This window comes from Morone saxatilis, unplaced genomic scaffold, assembly GCF_004916995.1.
Source record: "Morone saxatilis isolate NCDOM2014 unplaced genomic scaffold, NCSU_SB_2.0 Contig12, whole genome shotgun sequence".
In the NCBI taxonomy this organism is placed as follows: Eukaryota; Metazoa; Chordata; class Actinopteri; family Moronidae; genus Morone; species Morone saxatilis.
The window spans coordinates 5,711,830-5,729,155 of record NW_023339674.1 but is presented as its reverse complement, the minus strand read 5'-3'; the positions used below and the strand labels follow the sequence as shown (position 1 = coordinate 5,729,155).

Below are 17,326 nucleotides of genomic sequence, written 5' to 3'. Positions count from 1 at the left end.
GGGGGGGGGGGGGGAGTTGTAGAAAATGACATGGTCATGATTTTTGCTTCTCCCACAAAAAGAGGAAGACCATGGAAACCCCTGGGCATTGTAGGAGCTGCTGTTGGTTTTGGGAAGAGGCCCCGTATAGGCGTCGTCCTATCATGCCTGCTTTGATCCACATGCATTTGCATGGCAGGGCAAAGAACACAGTTAACAGTTGAGCGGGTTAGAAAAAAAGGGCCAGCACCAGCGTGGATTGTTGGTTTTTGCTCGCTGCCTAAATTTGCTCCACCAAGCGAGTTGCTGTTGCAGATGGGCCTGAGTGAGTGGAAAAGGGCAGAGAGAGGGGGAAGGGACGCTGATGAGGGGTTTATGGTGTGTGCTGCAAAAATGTCCATCTGGGATATAATCATGGGTTTAGTCTTAAAACATACTTCCCTGAAACATTTGGTAAAAATGTGCCTGTTTATTGACTTATTTGACTTTTTCTTGCCAGTATTTTGAATGTAATCACCCCATATTTGCATGAATACCTTCTTATTTTTTGATTTAATAATTAAAGTGATATGTTACCATGGCAACTTCTTTAAAATGTAATGGCTATGTTTTGGATTAAGATGAGTCTCTGCAGTGTGGAGTCAGGCTAGAGGCTAATAAACGAACAGCAAACGGATGAGCTAAGAGGGCTGGCGTGTCACACGGCTAATTTAAAAGAGGAGGTGAAAGGGATTATCCAGGGATCAGAGTTCAATCCGATGCTTGCAAAACATGCTCAGTGCGCGGCCCTCCTTTGTTTCAAATCACAATCCTTTGTTTCACATCACAATTCAGTCAAAAGAACCAGAAAGGTGATATCAACATGAACATCTTCAGCAGTTTGTGCTCAGTAGTTACTCTTTCTGCTCGGTAATGAATCTGGTTGTTTCTGTGAACATGTATGAAACTTTATTCAGAGAAGAAGTCTGTGTTTCTGTAGAGCAGCTGCAACATGTTGGGCGATCTGGAGATGGACCAGAGGGATTCATAACCTCTCTCGACTCCTGGGTCGTGGGTCAAATTGTTTTTTCATTTTGAAATAAGTGTTGAAAGTTTCTTACGCTCAACTACTTTGATTTACACTCTGATCAGACATCATGACCTTAAAGTTTCTGGTATTGTTCTATAAAAGAGGTAGCAGATTTATAAGCTTTCAGAGTTTCACAGTAATGTCTTTAATCTTTAATAAATTCAGTGTAGATCAAATGCAAGATCTAGAACCATCACATAACCCCTCATAATAACCACAACATGTTTAACAGTGTCGTTTTTTTAGGTAGAACTTAAGACTTAACAAACAAGATATAACATGTTAACGAGACCCTGGTAGGAGGATTTTGTTACATTTTGACAGAGCCAAGCTAGCTGTTTCCCTCTGTTTTTTAGTCTTTATGCTAAGCTAAACTCATGCTGGCGGTAGCTTCATATTTACTGCACAGATATGTGAGTGGTATCGATCTTCTCCTCTAACTATCATTAAATGGGTATTCAAAGTTTCATCAGGAATTTAGAGCTTTTAAACAGTTTAGACATGCACTGTGCAAAAGAGACTTGTAATGAGTATCCAAAAGATCTCTGAAGTGTTTGGTAAATTCAGTGTAGATTAAATGCACCTCAAAACAAGGGAGATGTTGAATTGAGGCTTAACTTATTACCACTTGTGGCATTTAATGCTTTTCATCAACCGTTTGTGCTGTCATGTAGTTTTGATAGACAAAAAAGGAGCTCAACATATCAGATTATGTTTTTTACCTGGTGAGGAAGGCTTCAGTCAGTAGCTGTAGCAGTGGTAATGGATCAGAGTCAGTAAACTCTTATTAGGCTGTTTGGCTGCTTTGTTTGTGACATTGCAGTGCCTTCAGCCACAGCAGCGCCAAGTGGCATTCAACATAAGCAGAATAACATTACCTTTAAACCACACTTTATCATCCTGGTTGGAGGAAAACAAATGCACAATGAATCACTGTGAAAAAGTTTTGTTTTAGAGGACACTTTAGCGACCTTTACTAATGATTAAGCCCTCAGCTCAACCTGTTTTGGCCTTTGTGTGGAAACAAAGCTTCTAAAGTGATCCAATGATGGGAATCTGGTTCAGATGTGTCCTCTGTCCTCAGTAAATGAAACCAGTGTGCCCCAAGCCCTGATGGTTGAGAGCTCGGCACAGTTATTGATCCTAGTTTGCGGTCTTTAATTTGCCTTGCCTGACTCGTCTTTTCCGTAGCCTACTTCCCTACTTTGCCCCCCACCCGCGGCAGTACTCCAGTGAAGACATGGAAAGTCATTAACAAGTGCCCCCTTTGTTGCCGAACAAACACAGATGGTATTTGGCTCACGCATGGGGGATTAGCTGAACCCTGGGCTGGCCCGGGGAAGTAGGCAACCACTTTACAAAGAGCTGCAGGCCTGTGTGGGTGTCAGAATATTTCTTAAACTGCAGGTCAGGAATCATCAGACATATTTCTGAAGGGTCCCCCTGTTAGCATGAGAGTGCCACTGTTTCCAGAGTTAGGATTGGGGTTTGCTTATTTTGTGTTTTGGAGGCTGTGGAAAAGTTGAAGTAACTACAGTGTAAAGCTTAATCGTGCCACCGGACAAGGCAGCAACACACACATCTCCTCTGGCCCCCCCTAGTGCTGTGGGGGCGTGCAGGACAGCAGGGAGGGGGCCGGACGGAGAACAAACCCCCATTTGTTCTCCTGGCGAGGCGTTGACTGCAGCACTGACAAGAGGAGTGACCTTCCGCTTTGTTTGAACAACAGGTCAAAGGTAGAGCCGTGCCCCAGTGCATTGTGTGCCTTGTAGTGTTTGGTGGCACATTTGGAGGATTGAAAGTCTGAATTGATTAGAAAAAAAAAACAATTTACATCAAAATGCTTTTAGCTGCTATCATCTGTATCTTTAATTGCATGTTTTGAAGCATTTTTTTAAGGGGGTTGTTTTTCTTTATTGCTCAGCTGCTTTTGATGCAGGACTCATTCTACTTTTCGGTCTCAATCAGCCATACATGAGGGTAAAGATAAAAGTATGTCTGCTAGTATAAAGCCAAACCCCAACAGTTTAAATGTGAGAGAGCAGACACTCAGCGTGTGCTTGTTGTCAGCTTGGCTGTGAAGGAAAGTGAAGCACCTGCAGGGGAAGCACACCTGTTCACCCCTGAGCCCATGACCTTGTGTGTATATGTGTTCACGTTTCACTGAGCATGTGTACGTTTGTGTGTGTGTGTGGCCCAGGCACCAACAGGGGCTAAGGCACAAAAGTAAACACTAGCACTGACTCATTGCAAGCTAATGATTTACCTGAATGGCTGTATTCTGCTCACTTCTGACAATCACAAGCACATGTGCACACGCACGTACACAAGGTTGGATTGGAATTACTGAAATGGAAAGAGCCTAAACATGGGTGTTAAGTTGTCATATATTGAATGTGAGGTAGGGCTGCATAATCAAAATATATTTGAAATTGCAGTATGACTGAGTGCAGAAGCTTGAAGCTGCATTTTTTTGATAAAGAAAACATGTTTGTTTGGTACAGACCCCAACAAATTTCACATCATCACGATTTCATACCATGCTGTGCTGCCCTAATGCGAAGCATAAAGATGATTTTTTTTGTTTCACGAAGCAGTGCTGGTGTAAAATAGTCCTGCTGTTGTTGTGTCTAGATGATCTGCCTCACAGCACAAGGAAGGTCAGAGGGTCCACCATGCTTGAGTTTCCATTTTGAGAAAAAAAAAAACAGCGAAGTGATACCTCTCTGCATTTTATTTGCACACTGGTGTAACAAAAAAGCTTTGCTCTGCCAAGATAAGAAAAAAACACATGGCTCATTTTTTGCCTCGAGGCAGTCTGTTTTCCTGCGATGAAACAAGCTGATTATTATTATCTCAGTGAATTCTCAGTAAAGATTGACAACGGGAAGCCGGAGGATGTTCACAAAGCATTTCCATCTAATCTGTTTTAGAAATCAGCGTGTGCGGAGGACCGTTACGGAGAGTCAGTGTATCTTGTGTTTGTGTGTCCTTATCACTTTCTGCTCATACCAGATTTCATACCAAACCCGATGAAGATAAATGACTACAGAAGAACCTGAATCAGAACTAAAAACAAAATGCCAACGTGCCGGCACAGATCAGCTATGCTCGCAAGGCGCGGGGGACGTGTTTAATTGCAGGGACACTTTATGAAGTTTTAAGAGTGTGTTTGCCTGAAGCCGTATTAAAGTCTGACCCTGCTGACTTACAGCTGTCACTGTGCTGGTCTACCTGACAGGAGGGCTGATATAGTGCTCCAGCGTGCTTGTTTGGGTACGAGTTGTTTTTCTTCAGAACCATCAGTGACTGCCTCAGGAATGCACTGTATCTCTCGCTCTGTATCTGTGTGTGTGTGTGTCAGGACGTGTTGAATCTCGGGTTCAGAGGAAAGAGCTGGGGAGGGGCTTCAAACCGAACCGTTAACAAAGTTGTTTTTTTCTGTAAAGGTGGTAGCTGCCTCAAACAGTAGATTATTTAATATTTATCATTTTCTTGAGTATGACTTTTTGTAGTAACAAATTCACAGCATAGAATAATCATCAAAAAGTGGAATTCCACATATTATAGCATTATATCATAGCATTATAGCACTGCCTGCTTCTGCGTGGCGGTAGGTCTTGCTTTATATTTTGGCACCCATGTTAACAGATTAGCGCACTGAAAAGGGTCTGTTCATAGTCATATCGACATTATAACACCAACATATATACCTTTCAGCACAGTTTAAATGTCTGTATCTGTAGATATCTCACAGATGATAAAAATATAAATGCATTTTTTAAACTCGACACCTCCTGTCTCTGTTTGAGATTAAACGCTCTCTCGCGTTTCTGTGGACAGAATCCATTCTTTGGGTAACAAGGCTTTTATTGTATTGTATTTATCAGAGGCAAACCTCGATAGGGCTGGCGGCAGCAGCAGCTCTCTGTGTGGACACCTCAAGCGTGCAAGCTGCAGCAGTTCAGCAAGGCAGCTGCAGAAAACAGATTCAGCGCATAATAGAAATGATAAAGAAAATACCATAAAGGGAGTAACGAGACTCTACAACCATCCTACCACAACGGTGCTTCGTGCTAAATGCTAACAGTGCTAACATGCTGATGTGCAGCAGGTATGATTAGCATGTTCACCATCTTAGTTTAGCGCCTTAGCGTGCTAGCACTTGATAATTAGCACTAATTGCAAAGTACAGCTGGTAGAGTTGGTGGGGATATCATTCATTTAGCAGGTATTGCATGGGACAATGCATCAAGCACAGTAAATCCTAATAAGACTCCTGACTACCTGTGATAAATTGATGATTTATTGATATTGAGTTCTGTGGCAAAAAGGTCACCCCTTTTAACACATGAAAAGAAAAAATGAATGACAAAAATTTCAGGTTTTTTTACCTGTAAAATATTTTGTGGTGTTGGTATATTTACAATAGATCGGTCTCCGGATGAGTGTTGAGTGTGCAGACACTGAATTTAATGCTAATCTGAGACTTTGTAGTGTAACACTGAACTGAATTTACACCCTTCTTTCACTCTCTAATCCTATATTCAAAAGCTCTTACACCATTGTAGCTGGTGGAAAAGAACACAGGAAATTTAAGGGTCATCACATAAACACACTGAAATTTAAGGTTTATTTTTAAACATGCGTTTGTCCACTTGATTCTCCAGAGATGAATGGGGTGATGGACCCACAATGCCAGTAAGGAACGGACTGAAAAACATTAAGCCTCAGGCTCTCTTAAAGAGCAGAGTGGAGACTTACTGGGATTAAAAAGTGAGCGTGTTAAGTAGTGCCCTCCATTCTCCTTACTGGGCCTAAAGGGATGTCAGTGGATTTACCGTGAATGTTATTGTAGTTTGCTGCAAATAGAAGGCAAGAAAAACACCTCGGGTGTATGGGAGATAACCCAGAGATGTAGAAGTGATTAAGTGGGAGCTCCTATTTATAGTAACCTAATCAGAATCAGTTACAAAAGCTCAGGGGATTGTGTCACTTCATTGCAAATGTCTACAAAAAGAAACAGGGTTAGTGGTGCAAAGTCATTTTCCTTTTATTCATCATGTTACAGTTTTCTGACACTTGCTGCTATATGAGGCACCTCCAAACATTGTATATTCAATCTATATACCCAGTTATTCACCTTATCATTTTTAAATGAATGTATTAAAGGCATGTCAGCTATGCAATAGATAATTATTATATTACCTATGTTAAGATAAAAGGACGATCATCATCATCAACATACCCAGTACATGGGTATAAGCTTAGTTAACAGTTAGCTCAGCTCAGCCTAGAACTGCAAACCATAGAAAAGAAAGTTATCTGTTCAGAAGAAAAACGCGTATAAATCAACTAATATACGTCATACCATCTACCAGTGATCCAAGTTTGTTGTGAGCCAAACCCCAAACACAATGCAACAAGACCTGTTCAGCCTATAACATTATACATTATACTAAAATCTAAACATTCATATTTCACCACTGCATAAATCAACAACATAAGTAAGGCGTAATGTTTGTGACAAAATACAACTGAAGAAAAATAAACCCAACCACTTGAAGAACTTAATCCACAACTGAGAAATGCAAATACTGCACAGAATTTAAAAGAAAAGAAGCACAGCCTCAGCAGCACATTTAAAGTGTCAAATACACAAAACCTGAACAGAGCCAAGACATGATACGATAAACATGTTAGCACAGGCACGTTGTGTTGGAAAGCGATAATCTCTGGCATCTCAGTGGAGAATAATCCTTTCGGGAAGAGTCGCCACGGTCCAAAGCTGTGGACAGCAAGGTCAGAAAATCTCTTATTCTGGCTCAAAGTGCGTGTCTGAACCTAACAACTGATAAGATAAGTGACACAAAGTTGTAGAACACCCGCAGCTGTGGCATAATGACTATACCTCAACAAGCCATCTTGAAGCAACGTGATTGGACTCTTGGCAGCAGAGCTTTCAGCAGTTTGTAAATGTCTGCAAACGAGCAGTGCAGCTATACGGTGCAGTGTGCAAATATTGATTCAGTGTGGCTGTGCTGATATATGTTGAGTAAAGTATTTCACATTTGATTGCTTAAACTGGCTCACGGTAAGGATGGGAATTGATAGCATTTTATTGATACCAATGCCGTTATCAGTTGTGTTCATTGGTCCAATTCTTTGTTGATTGCCTTATTGATTACATTTTATGTGTGGAAGAAAGTAGGCTTACACAGTCTAAACACAGAGTAGAATAAGAGTGAAATGAAGCCAAGCTTTGGACTTGTTTCTTCCACTCTGCCATGACTCCTTCTTGCCACAAGTTTCCATCAGCATAGACCATCAGTTTGACCTCACTGTTTTGTTATGCGCAACTGTCAGAACATGCTGGCATTGATAATAGGAACTGATAAGCTCATACGATTCCGATTCCCATCCCTAGCGTGTGGGCGTCTTTCCATTTGTAGCTCATTTTCTGTTGTAAATTGTCGGATGTTAAGTCTGTCAAACCCCCATCTCCCCTGAATTTACACAAGTCTGTTTACAGATGTTGGGGAGTACTAATGGAGCGTGTGGTAGTTCAGACAGGCACGGAAGTTGTTCTATAGTCACATGTTCCGATCACACATGTCCACGAACTATACCTCTAACATTTGGCACTCATTCAGTCGGTGTAGAACAACACTGCATCCATGCTGCTACACTGCTGCCTGCTTTCAGAAATGTACTGTGAATTTTGATTGTTTGACATGTGTTCATGTTCATTAAATGTTGTATATCTCTATATCTCTATATAGCTCAGGCACAGCCTGTGTCAAGCTTGCTCAGATTTGTTCCAGAGCATCACATGACACATGCCACACCGCCAAAATAAAATGCATATTGGCGCAATAAATGAATAAAATCTTGACGTGAGTGTCCTGACTGCAGATGTGAAAAAACTTCATATAGTGTATTGTACATAGTGTGGAGTTAGAAAGAAGTGAGCTCAGCAGACCTCAGTAGCCCACTCCTCATCTCTGCTTGGGGCTGCATTAGCTACTACCAGTTTAGCACACCTGCATCTCTGACTGAGCTCTCAGCAGTTGTATTGTGGGTAATGTAGGCTGCAGATTTTGTGAAGAATCATGGAATAAAAAGTCAATATCTTTGATTCTGTGTTATTTATTCTTTTTATTTGGTCACCATTTGATCATTACAGTTAGTCATATAAGATTATATTCTTGTTACATTCAGTGTGTATTAGTTTGGGGCATTACCAATATTGCTGATTACACAGCCTCCAGCTGTCTCTGAAAACTGATCCAGCTTCATGCAGAGTGAAAAAAGAGCAGACACTCACCACAAAGGGTTGTCACACTGCCAAGAGCCTTTCTTATTCCCGTATTTATTCTTTTTTTCTCCCCTCCGCCTTTGATGAAAAGAAATGCCAGCGATAGTTCAGGGGCTTAGTGGAGACAGACAGCGTGGGTTTCGCGTTTTCCCGTAGCTGCGGGAGGCAGAAGTCACAGGTGTGAATACGCCGTCAAAGACACCCGGCCCCCCAACACTTCTGGCTGCCAAGTCACGCCCGACTCCAATCAGGCATCTCAGCAGACGCCACAGGATCACCCGTGGAAACAATGGGACCTCAATTTGCAGCCAAGAGAGTGTGCCAGGTTCAGTCGTTTTAAAAGAGAGGGGAAATAAAAGCTTTTTATTTCTCAATGACAACACTTCATAAAGATATATTGTTAGTGATTTGTCAGGTATTAAAGCTGCTTATGTCGAGGACAAGAAGTATTTCTCAGTTCAAGTGTGGGAAAACTGAATGACCCTCAGCTATGCTGCAAAGAACTCGTTTGCAGGGTTCAAATTAACTCACTGTCATTATCTTAATGCAGCCGTTTTTCTCATCCTCTATTCTCTTTCTGTCTCACTTTTCAGGAGTACTGAAGGATTACCTGCGAGAGCTGCCCTACCCTCTGATCACCAAGAACCTCTATGAGGCAGTATTGGAGTCCATGGCCATGAGGCCTCTGCGGATAGGAGCGGCGGGCTGCGAGAACGACCAGGCCGACTCTGAGCACACCGTCAGCCTGCTGGACATCCTGCCAGAGGTGGAGAGGGTGAGGAAGACATTCCCTTCAGCCTCTCACAGTCATCATAGTGCTGGAATATTGTCACAGAAGTGGTTGTGAAAGGGATAATTGTGGCAAACATAATGATGGTCATGACGATAATGCTACAGATCACTACTGTTTAACTATTACGTAGGCTTTTACATTGGGTGATATTAGTGGTGGCATTCAGTCCACAAGCCTGTACCGGTGTAATTTTCTCTACACCTTTTAATTAATTTAACTATTTTCAGGTTAAGGATAGATGAAAACTGATAAAGTCTGACTGATACTTAATTCATGAGGCAGTTTTAACAGTTTAACTGCAATAAAATATTAGCCAGTGTTCTCTATATACATAACGCAGCAATAGCATGAACAAGTATTTTTGGATCCCATTGTGACCGTTATATGTAATGAGTGGAACATTTTACAGTTGAAAAGTAAACCTGTTGGTGCGCTCTGGAGGATAAAGTGTGTAACGGTGATACTGTTTCTTAACTACCTCAAAAATATCTTTTGAGAGCTGCAATTTATTGCAATTTATTGGTCCAACTATTACAAAAACAAAAGAGGATAAAGGCCGTAAAAAGTAGCTCCAAGTGACAGACTCATGACACCGTGTTTCCCAGCTACAGCCATGACAAATGTAATTCTGCGTAAGGTTACTCCATCTGGGGAAATTTGAGTTTTAAAAATCTTGCCCATTTTTCCCTGTAGGAATAATAATTTCGGTTCTGTTCAAATTTTCCAAGCAAAAAAATAATTATTTCCTATGTTGTAAAATTTCTGGAATCCTACGGAGCCCTTAAAACGTCACATTGGGATTCTCTTTCCGAACTCCTATTTTGTTCCCTCGCTTTCCCCCTGGCAGCCAGTGAGAGAGCTAGACAGAGCATGCCCAGGGAACTCTAAACTTAATGCAATCCATGATGATATGCCTGCTATTTAATATTATTATCACAACTATTGGGCATTACAGCAAGACGTGTAGGAAAGGTTGTGTATGTAATGTACTGTAACATTAACTTAAAATATTGCCTTTTTGCTAAAAGTATCATTTTTCTTCATTTCTTACAAGAAATATAGCTTTTTACTGCTACAAATAACCTAATGAAGTAGATTTTGCAGTGTAGCTCTGCTGCTGCCAGTGGTACTACTACAACTACTAATCATAATAATAACATGTCTTATTTGTCCGTGTTTGCACACTGTGTGTGTGTGTGTGTGTGTCTGTGTGTGTGCACATACAACAGATGACACTGCGGAGGCTTCTGGATCACCTAAAGTTGGTAGCGTCCTACCAGGAAGTGAACAAGATGACGTGTCAGAACCTGGCGGTATGTTTCGGCCCGGTGCTGCTCAGCCAGCGTCAGGAAGCGTCCTGCCACACCAACCGAGTCTTCATCGACTCCGAGGAGCTGGCCAGCGCGCTGCACTTCAAAAAACACATCGAAGTCCTGCACTACCTGCTCCAGCTCTGGCCAGGTGAGTTTTCTTTTACTTATTGAATACATGCTATTCTTAGACAATATTTTGCCATGTTAAATACAGTTCTACCAGGTTTTTTGGTTTGAAATCCATTCTTTTTTACAACCAGGTAATATATGTCAGTAAGCGTGTATAAACCAGCCTTTAGGGTCTTGTACAAATCAGTGCCAGCTCTGCGGTTCAGCCCTACAAAGGACTGTTAAAGGGCTGGGCTGCTTTGATCCTTGGGGTTATGCACCACTGGCATAAGTACAGCTCTGATAGCCATTGGCCACCATCTGTTGGCTGCCCAGAGATGAAACTCTCCACAGAGTGCTTCATCGTGGCAGACTGAGCCAATCAGAGCCAAGCCAGTAAGCCCCAACATAAACCAAACTTTTGAGGCGTGCCCCCTGTCTTAAGATAAATCACCAACCAAGGACAGATACCAGACAGATACCCAGTACCCGCTTCACTCAGAACAGGTCATCTGTCTGTCTGCACAGCTGCTCTCTGCCAGCTGCAGCTGTCTGCTCAGTGTGAGATATGAAGGGACCCAAATATTATTCAGGAGAGAGCCGAGAGTAATAAAATGGAGCTGCAGGCGGAGTAAAATTTGTATTGGTCACAGAAACTAATTTGTTTATTTTTAGCCTCAGATGTTTCTTTTTTTTACTTTTAAGTTCTCTTATCAATGTGTGAGCAATTCGGCGGCTGCTGTCGTGCAGTTAAAGTCTCAGCTACTGTAGAAAGTTAAACAAGACATTAAAAAAAAACTGTGTGCTCTGCCTACACGCAGATTTGAAAAGATAAGACAGGGTGAAAATCCATTACTGCCATTAGCACATAACCTTATTGCTGTAGTAGTTGGCAGTTTGCCTTTTCCAACCTCAGTTTCCTCTGTGGGTTAGTAACATTTTCATAAAAACTGAGGTTTTGAGTCTGTTTAAAAATCCATTATACAATTTTAAATATGCACGGTCATCAGTCCAAAATTAAAGAAAGCTGTTTTTTACATTGCAGTGATTTTCTTTTACATCCTGTCTCGTAGTTTCAGTGTATCCTAAGGCACACATTTCTCAAAATTCATGTTCTATAAGTGTTCCTAAAATCACACTGGACAGACTGTATCCCTGAAAGATTTAAATCCTCTGAGCCCTTCCTAGTAACCTGCCGCTTTATCCAGATCTGCTGATTGATGTCTGAAGAAGAACTGACTCTGTGTCTGGTCTGGCCTCTAAATTTAACTGCATCCTCAGACTCCCACATTGAGCCAATTTGGCGTAAAAACCGCTGAAGTCGAGAACCCTCCACCCTCCTTTACATCAACCGGGGAGGAAACACGCAGAGAGGGAAACTTAAGTGCAGCCACTGAATAAGTCAGCATTTGTGAATCCCATAATTGCAGGTAGCCTGGCGAAGTACGAGTGGAATTTCAAAAGATAAACAAAAAAAGTGCAAAGATAGGTTAGAGCATACATGCAGACAATGACGGAGGGCGACGGGGTCAAGTGGTCTGAAGAAAATAGGTTTCAATCTTCAGCAGAGCCTGCACTCGTGTCTGCAGCTGATGTCACCCGGCTAGTGCCTAATGGCCTGTAATAACCTTGACAAAGCTTTCAGTCCAGGTTCAAGCTTTTGTTTACACCCTCAGTGACATCTCCATTCTGCCCGCCTCCCCAGCTCAGAGAACGCCTGGACTGTAATTAAGGACATTCCAGGCTTAACCTTAGCTCTCAGCCCCTGAAGCTTCACCCTAACATTTCACAATCATTATGGGATATTTTCAGCCGCCTCTTCACACCTCTCACACACATACCCAGCCCCTCCGAGGCACTGTTGTGCAGGTCTCTAAGTGTGCATGTCTTTGGGCAAGTGCAAGGACATCAGACACTGCTGATACTTTTTTACAGGAGGTGTGGGAGAGCATGAGCATACGTGTGCGTTGAAGAGGCTGAGGAGGTGTAGTGTGAATTATGCAGTCTGCCAACTATATGTGTGAGTGGATGTGAGATGATGGTTAGACAGGCAGAATGACAGGAAGAAGAGGGGAATGTGGTGTGTGTGTGTGTGTGTCATTTGTTTGTATCTTGTTATTGTGCTCCTGTGCAGGGATAACTCTTTTAAATCCACCAGCGGAACTTTGTTGTTAAGAAAATCAGCACCGTATTTGCCTATTTTGCCTATTGTAACACACAGTGCAGCATTTTTGTCTGCTTCCTGCCTCAATGACAGCTAATAACTTTAATCATGTCATCAGTGAATCATGTCTGAAATTAAATAACACGTTGCCTCTTAAAGGAGGATAATTTCTGTTTGTTTTAGGTGATAATTGCTTGAGTCTTTAGCCTCAGGAGAGTTGCAAGGCATGCAACGGCTGTTCATAAATACTGTATCAGCGACTGCAGCTCCTGATGAATGAAATGGAGTCAACATGGTTCATAATTCAACATTATTTTTGTTTTAAGGCATGTAAGGATATTAGCTTGCCAGGTCCTCTTTCATAAGCCTGTAGACAAAATAAAGCTTTATATTGTGCCTCATGTGCTGTACTTGATTTATAGCCCAAACTTTTAACACCTTTTTGTTGTTTTTTTTCCTTTCCAATCCAGTAAGGGAGAGCTAGCGGTGTCAACAAGTGTAGGTACACACAGATAAAAGCAGACAGGTAACCGGACTGTGCTGGTTGTGTTGGAGTGCTCACTGTTCCTTTTTGTAGCACAGTCAGATGAGTTTCATAATGTCCAAACAGGGTTTCAGTTTAGTTAATTTTTAAGTTTGGTTTAGTCAACAGTTGATAACAAATAGTACAGAAAGATGGCATCAAAGTCACAGAGTGTGGTGGTGTGGCTTCAGCATGTGTTTGTCTGAGTTTGAGCACAGCATGGCATGTTCATGTTTGGATTATTTTGGCAGGGCGTGTGCCAAAAACCCCAGGGCTCCCACAAGTTATGAACTCATTGCTAGGCTTATCCAGATATGTTTGTTCCCCTGATAGAGGTCAATTCAGATAAACCTGTGGATTTTTATACGGTAGGAGTTAGTTGTGTTTTCAAGGCACGACCATGAAGTTACCACTTTCATTGGTATCTAGCTGTGCAGATAGTGCCAGTTTTTGTGCCAATGTTTCGAGATTTTTGGAATTTTGTTTGTGGCAGTTGAAACACTAAAAAATTACATTTAACAAAACTTCCGAAGCAGTGTGACTGTTCATAAACAATACTCACTGTGTCCTCACTATTAACACTTTTCATTAGAACTGCTTTCAACCAAAAAAATTGCCGTTTGAAAATTGGGGTGATGTCAGAAATCTCAAAACTTGGGCGAATAAAATTGAAAATATCTGCATGGCTAGATACAACTAGGGGTGTATGAGAAAATGTGTGTTTGTTTTCTTTTGTAATTTAGTTGAATTAACCCTTTAAGGAAACATTTATTCATTTTGGGAAATGTTCCGCCTAATTGCACCTCTGGTCCTCTGGTCTTTATGCTAAGACAAGCTAAGCAACAGCTGGCTGTAGCTACACATTGACCATACAGGCGTGAGAGTGATATCGATCTTTTCATCTAACTCAAGAAATCAAAAATTAGCATATTTCCCAAAATGTCGAACCATTACTTAGGCTATTACTTCAGATAGCCTGTATATACCTTTGAATTAACTCTCTTTGTTTCTCTCTTCCTGTCTGCTCCTCCAGTTGTAGACCTAAATGGCCACTCCTCCTCACAGTACCATGCAGCCTCTTTGGCCCCGGCCTCATCTGACCTGCTGTCAGCTCCACCATTACGGCGGAGAAAAGAGCGCCCCCAGGTCCTGAACCTCTCTGAAGCGGAGATGGCGGGTGTTCTGCGGCCCAGACCGGGTCGCCTGGACAGCCCAAGCAACCGCTACGCCGGCGACTGGAGCGGCTGCGGCGAGAGCTACTTCCCTTCTGAAATTCTGCTGCCTCCCAGCAAAGAGGAGGCGGACTATGATGACGTGCCTTCAGAGGATACAGAGGCAGTTGAGGAGGGGCAGGAGAAGCCTGATGACGCAGAGGAAGATGAAGGGCAGAAGGTCACAAGCCCCGCGTCTGATCCTGCTGAGCCAGAGCAAGCTCAGAGAGAGGAGGTGGTGGAGGAGGAGGAAAAGGAGGAAGAAGAGGAGGAGAACATTGTAGAGAGTGATAGTTCAGGAAATGGGCAGGCATTAGAGGACAAGGAGGAGGAGAGGGTGTGCGACCACATCCTACCCCCCTGTCTGCCCAAAGAGCACACCTACCAGGCGTACATGAAGATCCAGGACATCAGCCCCGTGCTGAGCAACAGGGTCAACCTGAGAGACCTGCAGGAGAGCATCGACACTCTGATAGGAAACCTGGAGAGAGAGCTCAACAAGAACAAGCTCAACGTCGGATACTGACTCCTACCACAGTGACACACACACATATCCACTCACACACTCATTAAGCCTGTTGAGGTTTGGGGGAAGACCTTATTTACCGATCAAGGTGCTTCAGGATACAGCCACAGTGTTTCCATGGAGATCCTGTCATGTCACCATGGCAGCGTGGCGCGGTGCTGCTGTAAAAACCTAAAGGATGAGATGAGACGAAATGTAACAGGGCACTTCTGGCATTTGTACCTTACCCATAGACATTCCGTAATGTTTTTATTTTGCTTTTATTTTGTCGACTGTCTTACTTTATGTTGTTGTTGTTGGTTTTGTTTCAGTCCGGTTCTGTGTTCCATGTTGTTATTGTTGCTTCTCTTCTTATTAGAAGAACCCATTGACCCCTCAGGGGTTTAAAAGGTGCCTTAATTGTGTGAAGGTGGTACGTCAAGAGGAAAATCCGCTCTGAAATAAAATGTCTCCCCTCGTATGATCTTGATACGGTGTTGGCAACCAACACGATAACCTCTATGATGTTATGAAGAGTTGTTTTTACATTGAAAAAGGCTACAGTATAGAAATACAAATAGGTACGAAACCACCCTGGGTGCTATGGGGCACTTCCCATGCAAGCTTTTAATCGGTGATACTGATGCCGACATTCGTAGTGTAAGTTACTGATGATTGACCATTTTCATAGCAGAAAATCCCAGTGCTTCCAAGTATTTTTTTGGCAAGCTTCTGAAGCAGCATTTTAGACATTGGACACTTCCACATCGATACAGTGGTAGGAAAAAATCTGGGATGCATTAGGCCTTTCAATTAAGAATTGGTCTCCAACAAAAATATGTAATTAGGTAATTAAATAAAAAAAAAATTAAAATGTGCTAAGAAAACTAAAGCATCCTGTCAGTTCTCCAGTTAAGGGAGGCCCTCTATTACTTTTGGCAGTGGAAGAAATGTTCCAATATTTTATTGAACCGCAGAACATTAGTCTCTAATGCTGAATGGGAAAACAAAGTTACACAAACCGAGATCATAGGAGGAACATGTGTACGTTCTTTTTGAGGGTGGATTTCCTTTTTAAGGCAGCAGAGAGCTTTTCTATTGAGGTATGAAACACTAAATGTTGTACAACAATAATGCACTTATGAGGCAGGCAGTAGATTTGGTCATGTATAGTTCAGGCAGTTAAAAAGAATATATGGACTGAATTTGAGGGGGAAAACAGCACTGAAACCTCCTCTTAAAGATTAAGCAAATAAAGAGTATGGCTTGAAATGTATTTACTTCCTGCATTGTCCAATATGTTAAGACACCCATCTACAGGTATACACACACCTGTCAGAACTGGATGCAAGATAAGGGTAATAACACTCTTATCTCTGTTCACAGAAAGCTGTACAGTAGAGATTTATTTGATTAAGCAGGCAACTATAAACAGAGAAAATGTGTTTCATATTCATAGTCCAACATTTTGGGAAGATTGCTTGATTCACTTTCTTGTTGAGAATTAGATGAGATTGATTCCACTTTCCTGTCTGTATGATAAATGTTAAGCTAGAACAAACAAACGAAACAAGTTACCAGAACCTTTTAAGCTCACAAATGAACACAATCTATCATGTTTGTTTAATCCGTGCGGTTATACACGGTCTTTATGGTACACTAAGATTAAAGAGTGGTATCAATCTTCTTATCTAACTCTCAGAAAAAAAAATCAAATATTCTAAAGATGTCGAACTATTCCTTTAAAAACCTCCAACCTTCCTGCTTCTCCCAGCTTCTGGCAAAACCGTGAAATAGCCCGAATGTGAAGCACAATTTTCAGAGCAGCAGTGGAAACAAGTGGAGGGCCTCAGTTAGTACGACTTAGCTAGCTGCCTAAATCGACAAAGGACGTTTTCAGCAATCCAGGGATTCAGAATGATCAGTATTTAACCTATATGTATATGTATATAATTATATAAATGTATTCGGAGTATATTATTTTTACAGCTTCTATTTCAATGCCGTATTTAAATACTTCTGATGACCTCGTAGTGTTGACTAGTAGTGATAGTCGCTTTTTCTCCCTTCAAGCTACCTGTACACATCTTAATGTGCTGGACTAATGGTACAACTTTAGCTGTAAAATATATGATAAAATCGTGCTCTTGCAGAAAAAGTGATATTGTTATTTTTATTGTATTGTGTATATATTTGACATTGTTTTGTGTCTCTGGTGGACTAAGCTGTGTTCAAGATTTTTGGCGTGTGTTTTTTTTTTTTTTAAGGTACTGAACGTTGCATGGTCAAAAGCTTTACTGACATAAACAAGGCTCTGTCTCATCTGCCTTTGTATTTGATATT

At 41.7% G+C, this 17,326-nt stretch overlaps 1 protein-coding gene across 1 annotated transcript in view; it reads left to right on the top strand.

Moving 5' to 3' along the window:
* The window catches only part of syde2 (synapse defective 1, Rho GTPase, homolog 2 (C. elegans)), a gene marked incomplete in the record, with an annotated part of 47,025 nt that extends 30,871 nt beyond the window's left edge, over window positions 1-16,154 (top strand). Inside the window, 3 exon segments of the mRNA XM_035652910.1 lie at window positions 8,960-9,141; window positions 10,389-10,620; window positions 14,301-16,154. Coding sequence (XP_035508803.1) covers window positions 8,960-9,141; window positions 10,389-10,620; window positions 14,301-15,004 — 1,118 coding nt within the window.
* Between the last annotated feature and the right edge of the window lie 1,172 nt (window positions 16,155-17,326).